We start from the raw sequence: 18,058 nt of genomic DNA on the forward strand, positions 1-18,058 counted from the left end.
AAGAGTTACCAACCATTTATTTATGAGGGGTTGGTCTCCCTCGAGGGAGACTTGACTAACCCAAGACCTGTTAGGGTATTGAGGGACACAGGAGCCCATCAATCCTTAATGCTTGAAGGCATTTTGCCATTGTCAAAGAGTACCGCAACTGGTGATAGTGTTCGGTTACAAGGGATCTGTGGCTGTGTTAGTGCTCCACTTCATGTCATCCATTTGGAATCCGATTTGGTGTCAGGACCGGTCACCGTCGGTTTACAAGCCACGCTTCCTGTAGAGGGGGTATCTGTGATTATCGGGAATGATTTGGCCGGGGGGCAAATTTATGGTAACCCGAGGGTGGGTAAAGAGCCCCGCAGGGGAAATAACACCACCCCAGCTCGGGATGGCGACAAAAGTGCCAAGTTATTTGTAGGGGGACTGAACTTCAACACAGAGGAAGAAGTTCTGACCTCTGTCTTCAACAGATATGGGCCGCTGGTGGAAGTGCGGGTGGTAAAAGACAGGGAAACGCAACAGTCAAGAGGGTTCGGCTTTGTCACGTTTGCAAGCACAAAAGACGCCAGGGAGGCAGAGAAGATTTGGAATGGTAAGGATTTGGAGGGTCGGACCATAACAGTAGGGAAGGCATTTCGTAGGCGTCGAGAGGTCTACAGAAGAGGACCACTTGGTGGTAGTTTTGGTGTTGGCAGCAGCCGATATTACTATGGAGGCTCCCAGAGTTACGGCATCTCCCGAAAGAATGATTGGCAGAGGACTGGCCGAGAAGGAGACCGCCAGTCAGGGGACTGCTGGGACAAGGGGTCCCACCGTAACTGTTAGGAGTCCGGAGAAGTTGAAGCACTCTATATACGGCGGAGCCGCCGAGCCTGGGCTCCTACACGGGCGAACCGTGAACGCCACGTTCTTAAAAGGCGTCCCGGTAGGGAACGTTCCTACACAGACTAACCGGGAACTCCACGTTCTTAAAGGCGTCCATGTAATGACCTTTCCTCCCTGGACTAACCGTGAACCCCACATTCCTTAAGGCGTCCATGTAGTGAGTACTCAGCTGGGCCTCCATCCAAGAGCAACTAGAAGTGGTTGACGCTTGGTCTAGAGGGAATTACCTTGGAATCTCTGGGGGGTTTTGGTGAAAGTTTGTTGCTTTATTTTTGAGATGCGATAATTGTGCCCGGGGGGAACTGATGATTTGGGGTATCGGGTTGGTTTATCAAAGTGGCCGGCACAGAAAGTTTTCGTGGGGTTCAAACTTTCTTTCTTGAAGAGGGGGAGTGTTACGGATCCCGGATTTAGAGGAGTTACTATTCATGTCATTGCTTATTAATGTTTATTCTATTAAAGGTTGTTGTGGTTAAAGGGTTAGAGAGGCTCCGGATAACAGGAGACCGGAAACGGGATAGTGAACCGGAAGAAGAAAAAAGACACGAGGTCCGGGAGAAGCGGCGATCTTCCTCTTCCTCGCCCAGCTCCGACGCGAGCGGTGTCGATATTGAGCAGCGTAGGGGGACGCTGCGTTTGAAAGCCCGTCTGGCGAAAGGAGTTACCTGCGCGGGGTAATTACCGATTACACGTCAAGTGCCGTGGGTTCGTGCACGGAACCAAGCGTCCGGCACAGTTCGCCTCGATGTCTACAAGGACGCGTACGGGTCGCACCTTGGGCCTCGCGCGCTTTGCCAGCCGCGCTTTGCTTTTGCCCGCTTGGCTGTGCAAGGAGGAGGGCGCTGCAGCAGTTGTTCCCGGTACGTGACGTGCACGTTTGGAGCACGTCAGCCAGGGGTCCGTTCAACCGCCCGTGTGCGCAAAAGTCGACCTTCACCTTGGCCAGGAGGGGCCCAGAGACATTGTGAGGGACAGTGACCATTGAGGGGTCATGAGTGGGGAAAGGGGGGACATACATGAGATGGCCATCTTAGTAATATTGGTGATTGATTATTGATGGTTGTTGATTGATTGGGGAATATATTATTGATGAATCCGGATCCTTGGTGTGGGGTTTCTTATTGACTTGAATTGTTGTGTCTTTCATATTGATTGCGTTACGAAAGCGTATAAATCATAGATCTTTCTGGCGGAGTTCCTCTCACGGTCCGGGGGTCACCGAGACCAGGTAGTCACCGGGAGGACCACGTAACAGTACCTCTCTCACCAGCCATGGCTCTTCAGCAAAGGACTTCTGCGACTCACTGGGACTGACACAATCTGTCAATTTCCCAACCCGGATCTCAGTCAAGGGAGCATCTTCTCTTCTGGACTTGGTTATGACTAACTTCCCTGAAAATGTCTGCTGCTCTTCTTCTGCTCCAATCGGCTCATCTGATCATGTGCTTGTCAAAGTGGACATCTCTCTGACCATTCTCAGAGAGCCTCCTCAGCGTCGACGAGTCTGGCATTTCACTCAGGCCAACTGGCACGGTCTTCAAGCAGCCATCAATCATTTGGACTTGTCTCCCATCTCTACCGCCTCTGACATCAACTCATCCTGGGAATTCTTTCAAAGTAAATTGCTCTCTCTCATGTGGCACAGATTTATCCCATCTCGTCTTCAGTTGTCATACCCTTCCTCCCGTCCATGGTACACGGAATCTTGTAGTGAGGCTGTTGCCCTGAAACAACTTGCTTTCGTCTCCAGGAAAGCAAATCCAACGGAAGGAAATCTCATTTCCTTTCACAAAGCCCGAAACAAGTGTATGTCCACCCTCAGGAGCCAGGAAACAATATCTCACCGTTCTCAAGACCGAACTCTCTTATCTGTCTCCCTCTTCCAAATCCTGGTGGCGTTAGGTCAAATCTGTTTCTGGTGTTTGTTCCCCCTCCATCCCCTCCCTCACCTCAAACGGCTTAACGGCTGACTCCGCACGTGAAAAAGCTGAATGCCTCAACTCTGTGTTTGCCTCTAAATCTTGTGTCCCAAACCCATCCCTCTCTGTACCCACCGTACCCAGCTGCTCCTGGACTCTGTGTCCTTTCCTCCTGACAAGGTGGAAAAGTTTCTGTCAACCCTCGACTCTGATTCTGCAACTGGTCCTGACGGCATCAGCCCACGGGTCCTAAAATCATGTTCTTCCGCTCTTTCACTCCCTCTTTCTGTTCTCTTCACCCTCTCTTTTGCTCAAGGTCATCTGCCATCTGCTTGGAAATCAGCCAACATCACCGCTTTGCACAAAAAAGGTGCAAAAACAGATCCTAGCAACGACAGACCAATCAGCCTTCTCCCAATTACCAGCAAAGTCATGGAATTCATCATTGCTTCATAATATGAAATCTTTCCTCTTCTCCAATGGCTTGATCTCTGATCATCAATTTGGTTTCAGACCTGGTCACTCTACTCTGGACATGCTGCTTCTGCTTTCTCAACAATGGATGGAGGTCCTCAACACCAAACAGGAAATTAGAGCTGTCTCCCTTGACATTTCACGTGCCTTCGATACGGTCTGGCACCCTGCTCTGCTCACCAAACTCTCCTCCTTTGGTATCCATGGAAATCTCCACGCATGGCTGGCGGACTTCCTCTCTGGTTGTAGTCAACGTGTGGCCCTGAATGGGTTTCTCTCTTCTCCTCTTCCTGTTCAGGCTGGAGTTCCCCAAGGTAGTGTTCTGGGCCCTGTGCTTTTTCTGGTCTTCATCAATGATCTCTCTGACTCTCTTGAAAATCCTCTCTATCTCTTTGCTGACGACTCTACTCGCTGTCGCTCCATTCCTCATCCCTCAGTTCGGCAGTCTGCAGCCTCCTCACTCTCTGCAGACCTGGACAAAATAACAGACTGGGCAAACAAATGGAACATGTCTTTCAATCCTGATAAATCTCACACTCTTACGATGTCTCTCCAAAAAGACCGACTGGACAACCCTCCCATCCACTTTCTGAATAATACTCTCCAAGAAGTTCTGTCACTCAAGCTTTTGGGTCTCACTATTTGCCATGATCTTTCCTGGGAAAACCACATTTCAAATCTGGCCTCCAAAGCCAGTCGCCGACTGGGCATCCTCCGTTGTGCGAAGTCCTTCCTTGGCACACCTGAGCTCCTCACTACATACAAGGCTTTCATCCGCAGCTCTATGGAATACTGCTCTCCCCTCTGGTCTGGTGCTCCTGCCTCACACCTCGCTCGTCTTCACGCTGTTGAAACCAAAGCTTTCAGAATCATTGGAATCTCCCGCGATGAAGCTCACTCCAAGGGCCTTTCACTCACTCACCGCAGGCAGGTTGGTGGTCTTTCCGTCTTCTACCGACTCCTCTCTGGCCTTGCCCCCCCCAGCTCTCTCTGGGCTCTGTCCCCCAAATATTCCTACAGGTCGCACAAGATCTGCCTGCAACCCTCTTATGGTTAAACTGCCAAAATCAAGACTTTCTGCTCACCTTCACTCCTTCATTCCTCTTTTCTCCCGCCTCTGGAACAAACTCCCTCACTCTCTTCAATCCCACTCCACCCTCCAGGTCTTTAAAACAGCTGTTCACCACCATCTCTTATCAATTCCGTCCAAAACCTTGATCTTTTCTACTCCCGCTAATTTCGGTCCCCTTGTGTTTTATACCTCTCCCCCCCCCCCCCCCCCTTCCCACGCCTCCTCCCCCCAAGCCCTCTCCCTCCCACACTTCTCCCTGCTCTCAAATGTTGTGGTTGTGTGCTTCCCCTTCTCTCCCCATCTTGTCTTCCACTCCCTCTTTTTGTATATTTTGTTTGTCTGGTTGATTTGTTTGTGAAATAAATGTTAGCTCTTTCACGAGCCTCGATTCAGTATTCCAAAAAAAAAAAAAAAAAGGGCCAAAAACGATGCATAGCAGGATATCTCAAAAAGTTAGGGGCCTATATGGACAAAACCTAGTGGACAGGTTGAGTGTGTGACAAGGACGAATTTAATAGATTTTGGTGAATATCCAGTTCCAGGTACGAGAATTCTTTAAGTGATTCTTCACCATTGAGAAATAGGACCAAAAACTATATATAGCAGGGTACATCAATAAGTTGTGGATGCTTGTGGACGAGTTATGATTAACTTTGATGGATGAGTTGGTTAGATGGCAAGAACAAGCCTATTAAATTTTGGTTCAGGTCCAGATGCAGATCTGGCCTATCAATGGGATAATTTTAAAAAACGTAAACTGTTCAGCCTGGCAGAGGTATGCGCTCAACCGAGTGCCGTTCTAGTTTTAATGTAGTGCCCACCATGACTCCATATTTTTGGTAATTAAGGTACTAGAGGAAAATGGGTACTGAAGAGAGACTGGACCAGCTCACACAAGGCGTTGAGGATAGTGAAACACTGGAAAGAATAGACTGCAGCTGAGCTAGTCTTGGCTTCTGGCCCAGCAAAGGACTGCTATCCACTGTTTGTGAGCTAAATGGAGGGCCTTTGGGTTCCCATTGCTTAGTTTTGCTTTCTTAGTGAAGAATGTAAGCTGATTTTTAACGATTGCCTTGCCACATGCCCAATTATACCACGGAAAAGGACAAATTAAGGCGTGATGGGGTTAATCAGTGAAGAACATAAAGGATACCCTGAAGTGGTCATGATTGAAAATGAAGCAGTCTTGTTCAGGATATCGCAGATTTAAGACCAAACTGCCATACAAATTGACACCTTGGCAGCTCTCTGAAGGCCGTTCTTCCAGGGTATTGAAGATTTTTGCAGCATACGAGTAGGAAAAAAGATGCGAGTATGAAAAGTGAATGACTGGCAACTGTATTGCACAATACATTGGCTGCAATACCCTGGACAGTAGTTTGAAGGACTCCTACCAAACTGACATGATAGCAAATGGAGTCTCCAGAGATTAGAAAGAGAAAATCAAGATGGGAAGCCAACAGATAATCCACTTAGTGTTTTTTGTGAAGTGTAAAAGAGGAGGTATCATTTACTGATCCTTCCAGAGAAAGATTTGCCTGGATTGAAAGACTTTCCAAGATCAGACTAGTATGTGATCCTTTTGAGGTTAACAGAGAGCAAAGCTGGTGCTGCCAGGCTGTTGGTGGGATGTGGACTTGTCGGGTTTTGCAGATGATTGGAGAGGTCATTAATGCATACGAGGAACACGAACAAGCCCATGACAGCCTTGGGGGTACTCCACCATCTATTGGAAGAAGAGATGCGAGAATTCTGTTGTGAATTATTGTAGTTGAGGATTACTGATAAATGTTTGACAATTTCCTTTATTGTTCAAATGTTCTTCAGCAATTGATTGGAAACAGGGTTGAATCATGTTTTATTATATCCAACATAACATTCTACAATTTTTTATTTTTGCATTTTACATTTTGTGTAGAAATTTCACCTTGCCATACAAAAGTGGATTATAATGCTACAATTCTTGCAGAAAAACAGGTCCCACAATTATAAAATGTTTTTTTTTTACTGCCCATATTCTTCTTTTTGCAAAGCTGCTTTGTATACAAGACGGTATAATTAAAAATAAATCACAAAATATTCATCATTTTCACAACAGGTTTTTTTTCCCCCCTCTGGTTATCACTCCAACTTACCCGATCACAATCACCCTAAAGACCACTTTTCCTATTTCCATAATGTACATCTCCATGAGAGAACATTGAAAAGTGCTGTAATGTACGACTCAGAATATACAAAACACGATCAATACTGATTTCTTAACCCCAGCTCCCCTCTCTCGCCCCAAATTGGCTTCTACCCTGCTTGGCTCTCAATTTCTCGTCACCATGTTATCTAACACACTGCTTTTGTTTCCTTATCACAAGACTCTTCTCCTTTTGTCCCCTGTGCTGCACTTCCTTGTTCTTCGGCTCTTTCATCTCCATATCCATCTGCTCTCCCATCCCTTAGCCGTAAAGCCTCGAGCCAAGATTCCACTCTTCCGATCGCACACCCACCAACATCGCCATCCCTCTTTTCTTGTTTTCCTTCTCTTTTCTCTACATCTGCATCTTCCTGCCATTTTCCCTCATCGTCCTTGTCCTCATCCCATGTTTTATGGCAATCTCTATTACCTTCGCCCTCTCTTACTTCATTTCCTTCTTTGTCCCATTGCTGCTTCCACCCTTCATCTACATCACCATCCGCATCATAATCATTGACATTTTCATTTTCAATTTTCTCAGGGACAAATTCTTCAGGTACAGTATGAGCAACGCAACTGCCATGTTCATCTGATGTAACATTTCCCGATTTGGCAGAAGGCAGATCACGAGTTGTCCGTGGCACACTGGGACTGGCCAACCCAAAATCAGGCACCTCAATGAGGTGGCGCCATGTGCCTGCAAGTGAAAAGCAGTGTCTGTTAATGCCACATAAATGATGCAAATGATCATTAATTTATTCCAATTCTCTCAGAACATTCCCTGCCATTTGACGTCAGAGAAAGATAGTTCACAGGGCAGGACCACAGATCATCACCCAAGAGCCGTGTGCAATTGCCATACATTTTGGCAAAGGCTTGTATGAACATTAGTCAAAATAAAGACAGGGAAGACCCACCTACATCTCGTTCATTGACCTCTGAAATTGGTTCAGACAAAGCACTGCAGAAAGACACTGCACTGGCTGCTGACACATTGCGTGAATGTGTCATGAAAGGTAATCGGCCAGCTGCTGTTGCTTGCTCCTCAGATGGCCTTGGGCTACGATCTCCAGATGGTCGAGAAACTTCATCTGCATGTTGCAGAGCTGAGACGACAGCTTGGTACGCTTGCCGTGCATCCAATGTTAAGCGTGTGAGGCGATGGAACAAGGCCTGCGTAAGAAATGAGGTCAATGACATATAATTAATGGTGATATGCAGAAACAAGGAAAATCATGATAAAGGAGAGTTAGGAAGCTTTAAATTTTTTGTAGGTGAGATCAGAGAGGAGGATATTAGGATTTTAAGTTTACATTATGTAATCAAAAGCTGTTTGGGCAGATTAAGAATAAAATTCTTGTAAAAGATGAAACCAAAGGTGAAATTAAGTGAAACAGAGCAGAATTCAATTGCTTAACCCCACTTTTCGCTTCGCTTGCGCGGGGTAAAAATAAGACAAAGGAAAACAGCAAAATATAGGATACAACCTCTGCTCCTGCATAACTGAAGATACCAACAGCACTGACAGGCACCAGCTTATTGACACAACGTCCGAGGGCTTTTCGCCCAAGAGCGAAGCACACAAGGATTCCCTGTGCACCTGCAAGTGCCAATGCAGTCTGCAAAGCCTCATCAAGTCCTCCTGTAAAAAAGCAGAAAAAAACAGCGATTGTTTGAGTTGTAAGTGGTTTTTGTAATAAAAGAATGACAATAGAGCTGGGTAGATTATGAATAAAACACGGCGTGGGTTAAAAAACAAAAAACAAGAACAAAGCAAAGAGACGGTTGATGGAAGAGCCAGAAGGATAGGGGAGGAAAGAGTGGCCGACGGAAGGACTAGGAGGAGGGTGGCCGACGGAAGGACCAGGAGGAGGGTGGCCGACGGAAGGCCCGGGAGGAGGATGGCCGACGGAAGGACCACGAAGAGGATGGCCAATGGAAGGACCACGAGGAGGGTGGCCGACGGAAGGACCGGGAGGGTGGCCGACGGAAGGACCGCGAGGAGGGTGGCCGACGGAAGGACCGGGAGGAGGGTGGCCGACGGAAGGACCGGGAGGAGGGTGGCCGACGGAAGGACCGCGAGGAGGGTGGCCGACGGAAGGACCGGGAGGAGGGGATTGAGAGAATGGGCGAGAGGAGGGGATGACTGAAGAGGCTAGGGGAGGGGCCGACAGAAGGGGTGGAAAAGGAAAAGGCTTCACATATTTGGAAGGAGAGAAGAGGGAAGAAGCGTAATATAGAGTTATGTTGAAATATGGTGCCGAGACAACATAATGAATTAAAGAATGTAAAATGTTTTTTAAATTATATAGAAAAGGTAAGGGTGGCAAATAATGATGCAATAACACAATAATTTTTCAATCTACCAATCAGGTTAATAAGTACTCACTCATTTTATGCTGATCCACAATGTTTCAGTTAAATAAAACAATTTTTTATAAAAATGTGAAAGGTTTTTTATTTTTTTTATTTATCCTTTTGAAGTATTCCTCAAATTTTATACTAAAAAAAAACTAGTCTGTCTCAGCTTTAAAAGCTAAAGTCACACTGACACCATTATTTCAAATGGCATCTACTGAAAGAAACACAATTGCATCCGTCCTTTTAAGATTAATGCTGCAAAACCTATGCACTGCATAAATAAACGTAATATTTTGTGGCTAGTGTCATATCTTCAAAAGAATAAAAGACTAATGCTAATGATTGTCGAATTGCTCTTCTGCACCGATTCATCACGTGCATTATGGGCTCACCTTTGTGACTAGTAGTTGTGACAATAGTATTTAAAGACAATCCATCTATCTACGTTGGACAATCCCAACAGTGGCCTTTACTTTCGGGAGGCAATTGCCAGGTCTGGAAGCTTTGTGGTTTAATATCAAATGCCTGCTAAATTACAATAAATGGTTGCAATGTGAATTTAAGGAAAGTTCTGCCCTGATTCTTCACTCTACTGCAGTGTGAACATTTTCAATCAGTAAACTAGAAAGCATCCCAGAATGCAAAGCCCGTCTGTGTCCGCTTTGTCCTCAAACCAAACTTGACAAAAATGAATGAAAATGGCAAAAACTTCAAACCAAACGAGTTAAAAAAAATTGTACATTTTATTCATTAGTATTCTCCATATTGTCATAATAAGGGTTTGGTGAAGATTTGATGACAAATACTCAAATGGTAAAAATGGTTATGGCCTGGACAGACAAATTGAAGCCCATCAAATTTCCAACTTGAGGTGTATGACAAAGCACACGCACGCACGCACGCACGCACGCACACACACACACACACACACACACACACACACACACACACACACACACACACACACACACACACACACACACACACACACACATATATACACACACACACACGTGATCACGGACGGATGCACAGCCGGACGGACAACCGGAAAACATAATGCCTTCGGTACTTTAGGCTGCAAAGGCATAAAAAGCCTCTCAAAGTTTACAATACATCCGTTTCTCAGGATGTGCATGAGTTTTGCCTGGCTTTTCCAAAACTAACTTTGGCAGCCATTTCACTGTATTTCCTGTTTGTATCGTTTTTTTACACTGTGAAAAGTTCTGTTGATTGCCATCTTCAAGTGTCCCAATATTTAAAAAGCCTTTTGCACCAACAATGATGATGAGGAGGAACACAATAACTGCTGTTGATGAAACACCTCCGAGTATGGTAACGTTGGAGAATTTAAAGTTTAACCATCAGTCAATCGTGTTAAATATGATTGCTCATTGTCTTTGTCACACACAATCATATCCACCTTTCACATTTCACATTTTTTCACATTTTGATTTTAATGGCAATTGCTGTCTGTGGTCAGCTTGTTTCCACGACGAAGCGTGTCCGACTTCTGGTTTGGCTGATCTCATCAAACGACCTTGACCTATGTAGCCAATCTGACACACAAAGTAAGCTCGACACCCCGTTCACCGAGCTGGGTAGAGACTAATCCGATTTAATATCGTTTTGACAGTCTCCCTGGAAACCAAGAAATAAAACTCCTTGAAGTTGCTAAAACGATTTATTGAAGTACAAGTCAATTTAACTTTGATTGAGTGAAAGAGCTACAGGTAGAGAAAAACATGGAAAAAAAAAACAGCAAGAAGGAAGAGCAAAAGCACGAGGGTAAAATGTTATGCGCATATAACCACTGACCTTTACCCTGACTGCTGTCACAATTGGGCGAGATAATCAGGCCTTCAAGCCTTCCTAGCCTCAGGTGCTTGGTCACCTCCCTTAGGCCCATAACCAAACGCCTTCCACTTCCTGCAGGACCACCCCTTCCTCCTCTGCCTGCAGCTGCACTCACCTCTTCCTGGGGAATATAAATCAAAAAAAGTACAACGGTTCTACAATTTAAGTATTTCAATAATATTTTCCATTGAACTTAAAAATTTCCTATTTCATCAAGCCAAATCAGTTTTTCTGTACATCTATTCCCAATAATGTAATATGTCCATTCTTTGTAAATTACCTCCTTCACTGATATAAATTTATGAAACGAATTTATTGAAATCATGAACAAACAGATATTGTTAAGGAAGCTAAACTTTGTGCTTGTAAGGATTTTTTTTTTCCCGATGGTGATGCAAGACTAATTGAGCAGTATCGCATGCAGGACAAGTACGGTAGGAGGCACATACACAATATTCTTCCAAAAACGGTTATTTTAATGGATGTAGATGTTTAAGTGACATCCTGGCTAACTTGTGTCATGTAGTTTGGTGAACGATGTAACTACTCTTTCTTATATTAGCCAAAGCAGGGAAAGTTTTGGATGGCCAACATGTGGTCGTTTATTTTGTAAATTCGATATTAATTTATTCCAGACTTTGCCCAAACACACACCAAGCGTTGACCTGGAGAGAGGGGGAAGGGGGGGGGGGGCAGGGCTCTGGAACATGTATATACACTATCGGTCAAAAGTTTTAGAACACCTCAATTTTTCCAGTTTTTATTGAAATTTACGCAGTTTAATGTCTCAATGTACTCTGAAATGAAGCATAGAACAAATAAACAATTGGAGAAAAAAAAGAAATCATAGAATCATTTTGTTTAAGAAAATTTAATTTAAATTTTTGACTCAGCAAAGTAGCCACCTTTTGCAGATATAACCGCCGAACACTCTCGTGGCATTCTTTCTCCAATGGAAATAAAATATTGTTCGGGAAGTTCTTCCCAACACTGTTGCAGAAGTTCCCACAAATGTGTTGCACTTGTAGGTTGCTTTGCTTTCACCCTTCTGTCCAGTTCATCCCAAACCAGCTCGATGGGGTTTAAGTCTGGAGACTGTGCTGGCCATTCCATGATTTGAAACCTACCGTCTTGTTCTTTTCCTCGAAGGTAGTTTGGCATAGCCTGGAGGTGTGTTTAGGGTCATTATCTTGCTGTAGGATGAACCCCTGACCAACTAGGCGTATACCAGAGGGTATTGCATGGCGCTGCAAAATGCTGTGGTAGCCCTTTTGGTTCAGGGTGCCAGTCACTCTGTGCAAGTCGCCGACTCTGGATCGAGCAAAAGAGCCCCAGACCATCACGCTTCCTCCTCCATGGTTGACAGTTGGTGTCACACACTGAGGAACCATCTTTTCGCCTACTCGACGGCGTACAAAAACCCTGCGTGATGAACCAAATATTTCAAATTTTGATGCAGCGGTCCATGAGACCTTCTTCCAGTCTTCAGTAGTCCACTGGCGGTGCTTCATGGCCCAGGCAAGCCTCTTTTTCTTATTTGCCATCTTAGCAATGGCTTTCTTACGGCCCACTCGACCTGTCAAACCTGCAGCTCAGTCTTCTCTTCACAGTTGAAACTGAGACTTGCTTACTTCGACCAGTGTTAAGCTGTGCTTGAAGCTGTTGTCCTGTGAGACGCCTATCACGCAAGCTGTTGACTCTTAGAAACTTGTCTTCTGATTCAGTTGTGGCTTTGGGTCTGCCAGACCTCTTCCTGTCAGCGTATCCTCCAGTTTCCAAGTGCCTTTTGATGGTGTAGGAAACTACTCACTGACACCTTGGCTTTCTTTGCAATTTCTCTAAAGGAAAGACCTACACTTTTAAGGATTATAATGGTCTGTCTGTCTTCCTTTGTTAATTGCCTTTTTCTCACCATTATGACAGCAATATACAACTTCCTGCAGTGCAATATTGTCCAAATAATGCTTCAGAGGGTGAAATAACAGTCTGTTCCAATACTGCTTTTATACAGACAGGGGGTTTGTAATCAAGTAATCAGCAGAGGTTGGGACATCTGTAGGAATTGTTTGCATCAACTTTCAAGGCTTAATTTACTTACATTGCTGCAGAACAGCTGTAAGTTGTTAACCCATTACTTGTTCCCTGAAGAAGGCCTTTTTTTTTTACAATATAACTGGGCAATTTACATTATATTCCCATTTTTGCAAACCTAAACTTCTTTTTTTTTAACCTCGAGCAGTTTACTGCTTACCTTTGTACCATTTCAGATTATTCACTGGACTTGAATTGCTTAAATTTCAATAAAAACTGGAAAAATTGAGGCGTTCTAAAACTTTTGACCGGTCATGTACATGAAGCTTTCAATGGCTGGGTCAAATTGACTGTTCATCCTGCATCAGCGGTGTTTGGCCCGAGTACAAGAGACCTGCGCTTCTGCACCATTTCACTCTCTCCCTTCGAGTCTGTTGCCAATATGCTTTGCATCCATAGCATTGTAATGGCCCTCTCATCACTGCACCCTGACTGCATGTTGTCGACTCAGTGGGAGCTCTCTCATCTGTGCCCACGACACATCATCGATACAGCGGTTGTTCAAGCAGCCTCAGCTGCCAACTGTCACTGTTCCCGTAACATGTTATTTTGAGTTCACACTCCCCGATTCCTCTGACGAAAGCTACCACTAGCGTCCTGTCTGGTGCCCCCATGATCAAAGTACCAATTCAATCCACGTCGTGTGCTTTTCTTTTTCCACTGCCAATTTTGGAGTGAGGAACACCAAAATGATTGCATTATACAGTATTTCCACCTTGCTTTGTTGCGTCACCACAAAGGTGTCATTGACATTGTGGTCCTAACATTGTGGCAGATGTTCGAGACAGGAAATAGTCTGATCCTCAAGATTTTCCACAAGTATGAGCAACACAACAGCAGAAACGGATGATCTCATTGCTGTGCCCAACATTTTTTAACAATGCCCTCCTCTCTGAAGACAATACAGTTCTCATGCTCTGGGATTAGGACTATGGGAATGGTGACACATGTATGAGTGCAAGGCGACCAAAACGAGTTGATTCAGTGTGTAATAGAGTTAGAGGAAAAAAGAAATCTCAACCTCCAATATCTCCGATACAAACACGTGGATGCAATCAAAAAAAACATTTTAGAAGTAAGCACGAGTGACAATAACCTGTTTAATTGGTGGACAAAACTCAAGGTGGAGCTGCATAGATGGATAATGAACACGGAGTGTGAGGAGCAGTTGTATAGAATGACCTTACACCCAGTTTAATTGCTTATTGCCAAAACTTAAGTTTAGAGACATTTTGGTGAATTACAGATAATAATCTCTGCATACTGCAACACAAAACTTTGAAATTATATTTGTGATGGGGCAAAGGAGAAGGTGTCGGGGGAGGGGGGGGAGGGGGGGGATATTTTGCAGATTATTATTATTAAAGGATATTAATCATCGCAACTCTCTCCCAACGGGCCACATGGCAAAGACTGCACAGCGATTTGTTTGTTTTTTCGTGCATGCAAACTGCATGTTTGAAATTTCATTGGGGGAAAACCATGAAATTACTTCAAAGCATGATATGGGGTGAAGTTCTGTGCATTGTTTCAGGTAGAGGAGATTAGTATTAGTTTGAGCTGCTGCTGCTTGTTTCACAGTCAATGCATTATGTTTATTAGCCTCGCCAGAAAGAGAGGCCATTGCAATAGGTTTGTTTGCCTGTGTATAAGTGTACATGCACATGCGTGTATGTGTACACACATACATAAACTTTAATAGGCTACCCTAGCGACCTACTTTAATACAGCTAGTGTCCGCAGGAGACCTACCTTAATATAACTGCCCCAGTGTCTGAAAGGGATCACAGAGACAAATATCCAAAGGCGAGACTCTGTATTGTTTAAAATTCTGTCTTGTTGCTATTTGGCACAGGTCGAACATTAAAGGACTCTGTGAATGAGGTTGTTAAATGTATGCGCTCCCCCGAGTGGTTTTGTTCCCCCCACAAAAACATAAAACGGTAAAATAAATTGTAAATAAAAATTCTCAACGTAACTCATGCCTGCCTAAATATTTCTGCTTTGTTTGGTAAAACAATTATTTTTAAAGAGAGAAACTATTTTAATCGAATCAAGAGAACAAAACTATCGATGTTGCACTAATTGCTGCAGAAAATTGGAAGTCCATAAACATTCCTAAACGCCCTGCCCATAAACACGGCATGAAGGACGCAGGTGTCTTAATACACAAAGGAAAAATCTCATCATGAACATGAATGGTCACAAGGCCTTAATTCAAATAACTGACCCCCTCTACAACCCTCCCCTTTAAACGTATTCAGTATTCCTTTGTCCTCTTCCAGTTGATAAAACCTATTATGTAAACGTATCTCTTTGACTTTGTGGGGGCATAGTGCACAAGCAGCAGTTTGAATCCAACTACAATAGCAGTACTGTATGACATATCAGAATAAAACACAATGAACAGATACACGAGACATGTGATGCTGTGGACAATCCAAAATAAATTAAAACTTAGGAAAATGGCATTGTTGAAAATATTGGGAAGTTCAAAAACGGCACCAAAATATCTGTCTTTACCAACGGTCAGGCCAGTTGATTAATTTCTGTTGATAAAACGTGCAAGGTTCAGAAGTTCAAGGAGTGGCAGAAGGCGAAGGGTACGGGAGCAGAAACAGCAGAGCATGAAAGTTATAAGGCAGCCAGGAAGGCTGCAAAGAAAGAGGTAGCAAAGGCGCAGGAGGCATGTAGGAAAATGCTCGGAGAACGCTTGGATTCGGAAGAGGGTCAGAAAGCAGTATTCAGGATTGCAAAGCAGATGGCGAAAGAGAGGTGTGATGTGATGGGGGTGAGTTGCTTGAAGGATGAAGTGGGACAAATCGTTGTCGACCCAGATGGAATTAAAGGAAGATGGAAAAGATATATGGAAATGCTGTTGAATACAGACAATGAATGGGATGGCAACATAGAGAGTAACCCAGTTTTAGGACCGGCAGAGAAGATAACTGAGAAGGAAGTTGAGGAAGCGATAAAAGCAATGAAGGGTAGAAAAGCGGGAGGGCCGACGGGAGTTGTGGGAGATATGTTGAAGGCAGCAGGAAGTTGGGGTGTGAAGAGAATGACAAAGATCTGTAATCTTGTGGTGAAAGAAGGCCGCATTCCAGTGGATTGGGAACTGAGTACCCTCGTCCCTCTATACAAGGGGAAAGGTGACCCTCTGGAGTGTGGCTCGTACCGAGCGATAAAGTTATTGGAGCATGGAATGAAGGTATTGGAAAGGGTGCTGGAGAGGATAAGGAAGAAAGTGAAGATCGACGAAATGCAGTTTGGATTCATGCCAGGAAGAGGAACGACAGACGCGCTTTTCATTGTGAGGCAGTTGCAGGAGAAGTACATGGAGAAGAGGAAGAAGTTGTTTCTTGGGTTTGTTGATCTGGAGAAAGCATTCGATCGGGTTCCACGCAAAGTATTGACATGGGCATTGAGGAAGTTAGGAGTGGAGGAATGGTTGATCAGAGTAGTGATGGCAATGTACAAAAGAGCGCGCACAGCTGTAAGGATGAAGGACGGGAACAGTGGTGAGTTTGAGGTGAAGGTGGGAGTGCATCGGGGTCGGTACTAAGTCCACTACTATTTGTAGCTGTGATGGAGGTGCTGGCTCAGAACGTAAAAGAGGGTTTACCGTGGGAGTTGTTGTATGCAGATGATCTGGTGTTGATTGCAGAAAGTATGGATGGACTGAAGGAAAAGATGAACATGTGGAAGGAATGTATGGAGACAAAAGGTCTGAAGGTGAATATCGGAAAGACGAAGGTGATGGCTAGTGGTAAAGCATGTGGTGAGGTGGAAAGAACTGGGAAGTGGCCCTGTGCTGTGTGTAGGAAGGGTGTCGGAGTGAACTCCATTCAGTGTACAATGTGCGCTGAGTGGGTTCATCAAAAATGTAGTGGTCTGAGAGGGTCATTAACCAGTGTGGCAGCTACATTCAAATGTAAGGTGTGCACAGAGGGAGCTGCAGATGGAGGAAATGTTGAGTTGGATCTTGGAGACGGCGTGAAGCTGGAAGGTGTGAAAACATTTTGCTACCTCGGAGACATGCTGAATGGAGAAGGTGGATCAGACTCGGCAACGGTTGCTCGAGTGAGATGTGCATGGAAGAAGTTTCGGGAATTGAGTGGTGTGCTGATGATGAGGGGAGTGTCGTTGAAGCTGAAGGGAAAGGTGTATTGCATGTGTGAGAAGTGTTATGATTTATGGGAGCGAGACATGGGTAATGAACGTAGAGCAGCAACGAAGGTTGGAAAGGGTGGAAATGCGAATGGTTCGACGGATGTGCGGAGTATCATTGAGAGAGAGGAAGACAAATGATGAATTGCGAAAGATGATGGGAATAGAGCCTGTGATTGATGCTGTGAAGAGGAACAGGTTGAGATGGTTTGGTCATGTGTTGAGGAAGGATGAAAGTGACTGGTTGAGAAGAGTGATGGAAATGAATGTAGAAGGAAGTAGAAGACGGGGAAGACCGAGAAAGACTTGGCTAAAGATGGTGGAAGAAGAAATGCGGGCAAGGGGGTTAACAAGGAGAGATGCAGAAAATAGGGCAAAATGGAGAAGATTGTCATGGGGACCGCAAGGCTAAACCCCGCTCTAGCAGGGAAAATGGCCTTTAAAATGCATGTTGTTGTTGCTGTTGATAAAACGTGCATCAGTGGATGCAGAGGGAGAAGTCACGAAGCAGGCCTCCAATGCAGCAGACATTGCAAAGGAAGGGTTGTAGACTGAAATGCTACATGGTTATGTCAGTACCGAGGCACAAGTTAACTCTCAAACATAAGGCTTGGATGAACCATTTGGATCACAAGTATTTTAACCAACTAAAAACCAACAAGTCTCATTGAAAACAAAATACGTGTCAGAAGATTTGATTTTGTGACGAAATCAAATTATCGATATATCAATGCAAATTAACACTTATAAGTTTAGCAAAGAATGATCCTGTTGCAATAGTTCCTGAAGAAAATAAAGCAGTGTGTCTCATTCTTGAAGGGGTATCAAATGCTTGTGATTTGTGGTGTTGTTCAAACGTTGTGGTACCTGCAATTGCATAAGCTGCTGCAGCAGGAGAGACACACACTCATCAATATGCACACTCAGTAGTTGGCAGCAATATCTGCAAGCGAAAGACAAGGAAGTTACACAGAAACTGTGTATGCAGTTGTGATGGCATTATAACAGTCTCTTTATATGATTCACTTTCGTTAAAAAAGTAGTTACATA

The 18,058-nt window shown here is 44.5% G+C and overlaps 1 protein-coding gene across 3 annotated transcripts in view; it reads right to left on the reverse strand.

The window, feature by feature from the left end:
* Positions 1-6,185: 6,185 nt before the first annotated feature.
* The window catches only part of LOC137424249 (uncharacterized), a 201,648-nt gene continuing 189,775 nt past the window's right edge, over positions 6,186-18,058 (reverse strand). For 2 of the 3 annotated variants that reach the window (XM_078775969.1, XM_078775972.1), the window contains exons 12-16: positions 17,876-17,951; positions 10,709-10,868; positions 8,017-8,171; positions 7,447-7,702; positions 6,186-7,226 (exon numbers count right to left, since the gene is read on the reverse strand). In XM_078775969.1, coding sequence (XP_078632095.1) covers positions 6,679-7,226; positions 7,447-7,702; positions 8,017-8,171; positions 10,709-10,868; positions 17,876-17,951 — 1,195 coding nt within the window. In that variant the 3' untranslated portion in view covers positions 6,186-6,678. The remainder of the gene's footprint in view (positions 7,227-7,446; positions 7,703-8,016; positions 8,172-10,708; positions 10,869-17,875; positions 17,952-18,058) is intronic. The other variant, XM_078775971.1, reaches the window with a different exon arrangement.

Source organism: Myxine glutinosa, chromosome 1, assembly GCF_964187855.1.
Source record: "Myxine glutinosa chromosome 1, kmMyxGlut1.1, whole genome shotgun sequence".
Taxonomy (NCBI): domain Eukaryota; kingdom Metazoa; phylum Chordata; class Myxini; order Myxiniformes; family Myxinidae; genus Myxine; species Myxine glutinosa.